This window comes from Calidris pugnax, unplaced genomic scaffold (genome assembly GCF_001431845.1).
Source record: "Calidris pugnax isolate Ruff unplaced genomic scaffold, ASM143184v1 scaffold608, whole genome shotgun sequence".
Taxonomy (NCBI): Eukaryota; Metazoa; Chordata; class Aves; order Charadriiformes; family Scolopacidae; genus Calidris; species Calidris pugnax.
In genome coordinates, this window is record NW_015091297.1 from 54150 (window position 1) to 55057 (window position 908).

At 55.1% G+C, this 908-nt stretch overlaps 1 protein-coding gene across 1 annotated transcript in view; it reads right to left on the reverse strand.

Annotated features, from left to right (window-relative positions):
• Positions 1 to 557: 557 nt before the first annotated feature.
• LOC106899080 (spectrin beta chain, non-erythrocytic 2-like) overlaps positions 558 to 908 on the reverse strand; it is a 39227-nt gene continuing 38876 nt past the window's right edge. Inside the window, exon 27 of the mRNA XM_014960746.1 lies at positions 558 to 563. Coding sequence (XP_014816232.1) covers positions 558 to 563 — 6 coding nt within the window. The remainder of the gene's footprint in view (positions 564 to 908) is intronic.

The following is a 908-nucleotide window of genomic DNA, read 5'->3' on the forward strand; positions in this document are numbered from 1 at the left end:
GGGGTCAGTTGTGAATTGGGGGGGTCAAGTGTGAATTGGGGGGGGTCATTTGTGCACTGAGTGTGTCAGGGCTCAGCTCCGGGGGGGTCAGTTGTGAATCGGGGGGGGTCAGTTGTGAATTGGGGGGGTCACAACTGCATTGGGGGGGGTCATTCATGCACTGAGTGTGTCAGGCCTCAGCACTGGGACTCAGGGGACTCATTACATGCACTGAAATCGCCAGTTCTCAGCACCGGATGCTCATTACATGCACCGAAAGCACCAGTTCTCAGCACTGGGACGCAGAGGGAGGGTCATTACATGCACCAAGCACGTCAGGCCTCAGCACTGGGACTCAGGGGACTCATTACATGCACTGAAATCGCCAGTTCTCTGCACTGGAAGCTCATTACATGCACTGAAAGCACCAGTCCTCAGCACCTGACCATGACAGGGCTCATTACATGCACTGAAACTGCCAGTTCTCAGCACCAGGACCTGGAGAGACCCATTTCATGCACTGAAATCGCCAGTTCTCAGCACCGGATGCTCATTACATGCACCGAAAGCACCAGTCCTCAGCACTGGGACGCAGAGGGGGGGTCATTACATGCACCAAGAACATCAGGCCTCAGCACTGGGACTCAGGGGACTCATTACATGCACTGAAATCGTCAGTTCTCTGCACTGGAAGCTCATTACATGCACTGAAAGCACCAGTTCTCAGCACTGGAAGCTCATTACATGCACCGAGTGCCCCAGTCCTCAGCGCTGGGACCTGGAGAGACTCGTTACATGCACTGAAACTGCCAGTTCTCTGCACTGGATGCTCATTACATGCACCGAAAGCACCAGTTCTCAGCACCTGACCACGACAGGGCTCATTATATGCACCGAACCCGCCAGTTCTCAGCCTGCCAGGGTCCCCC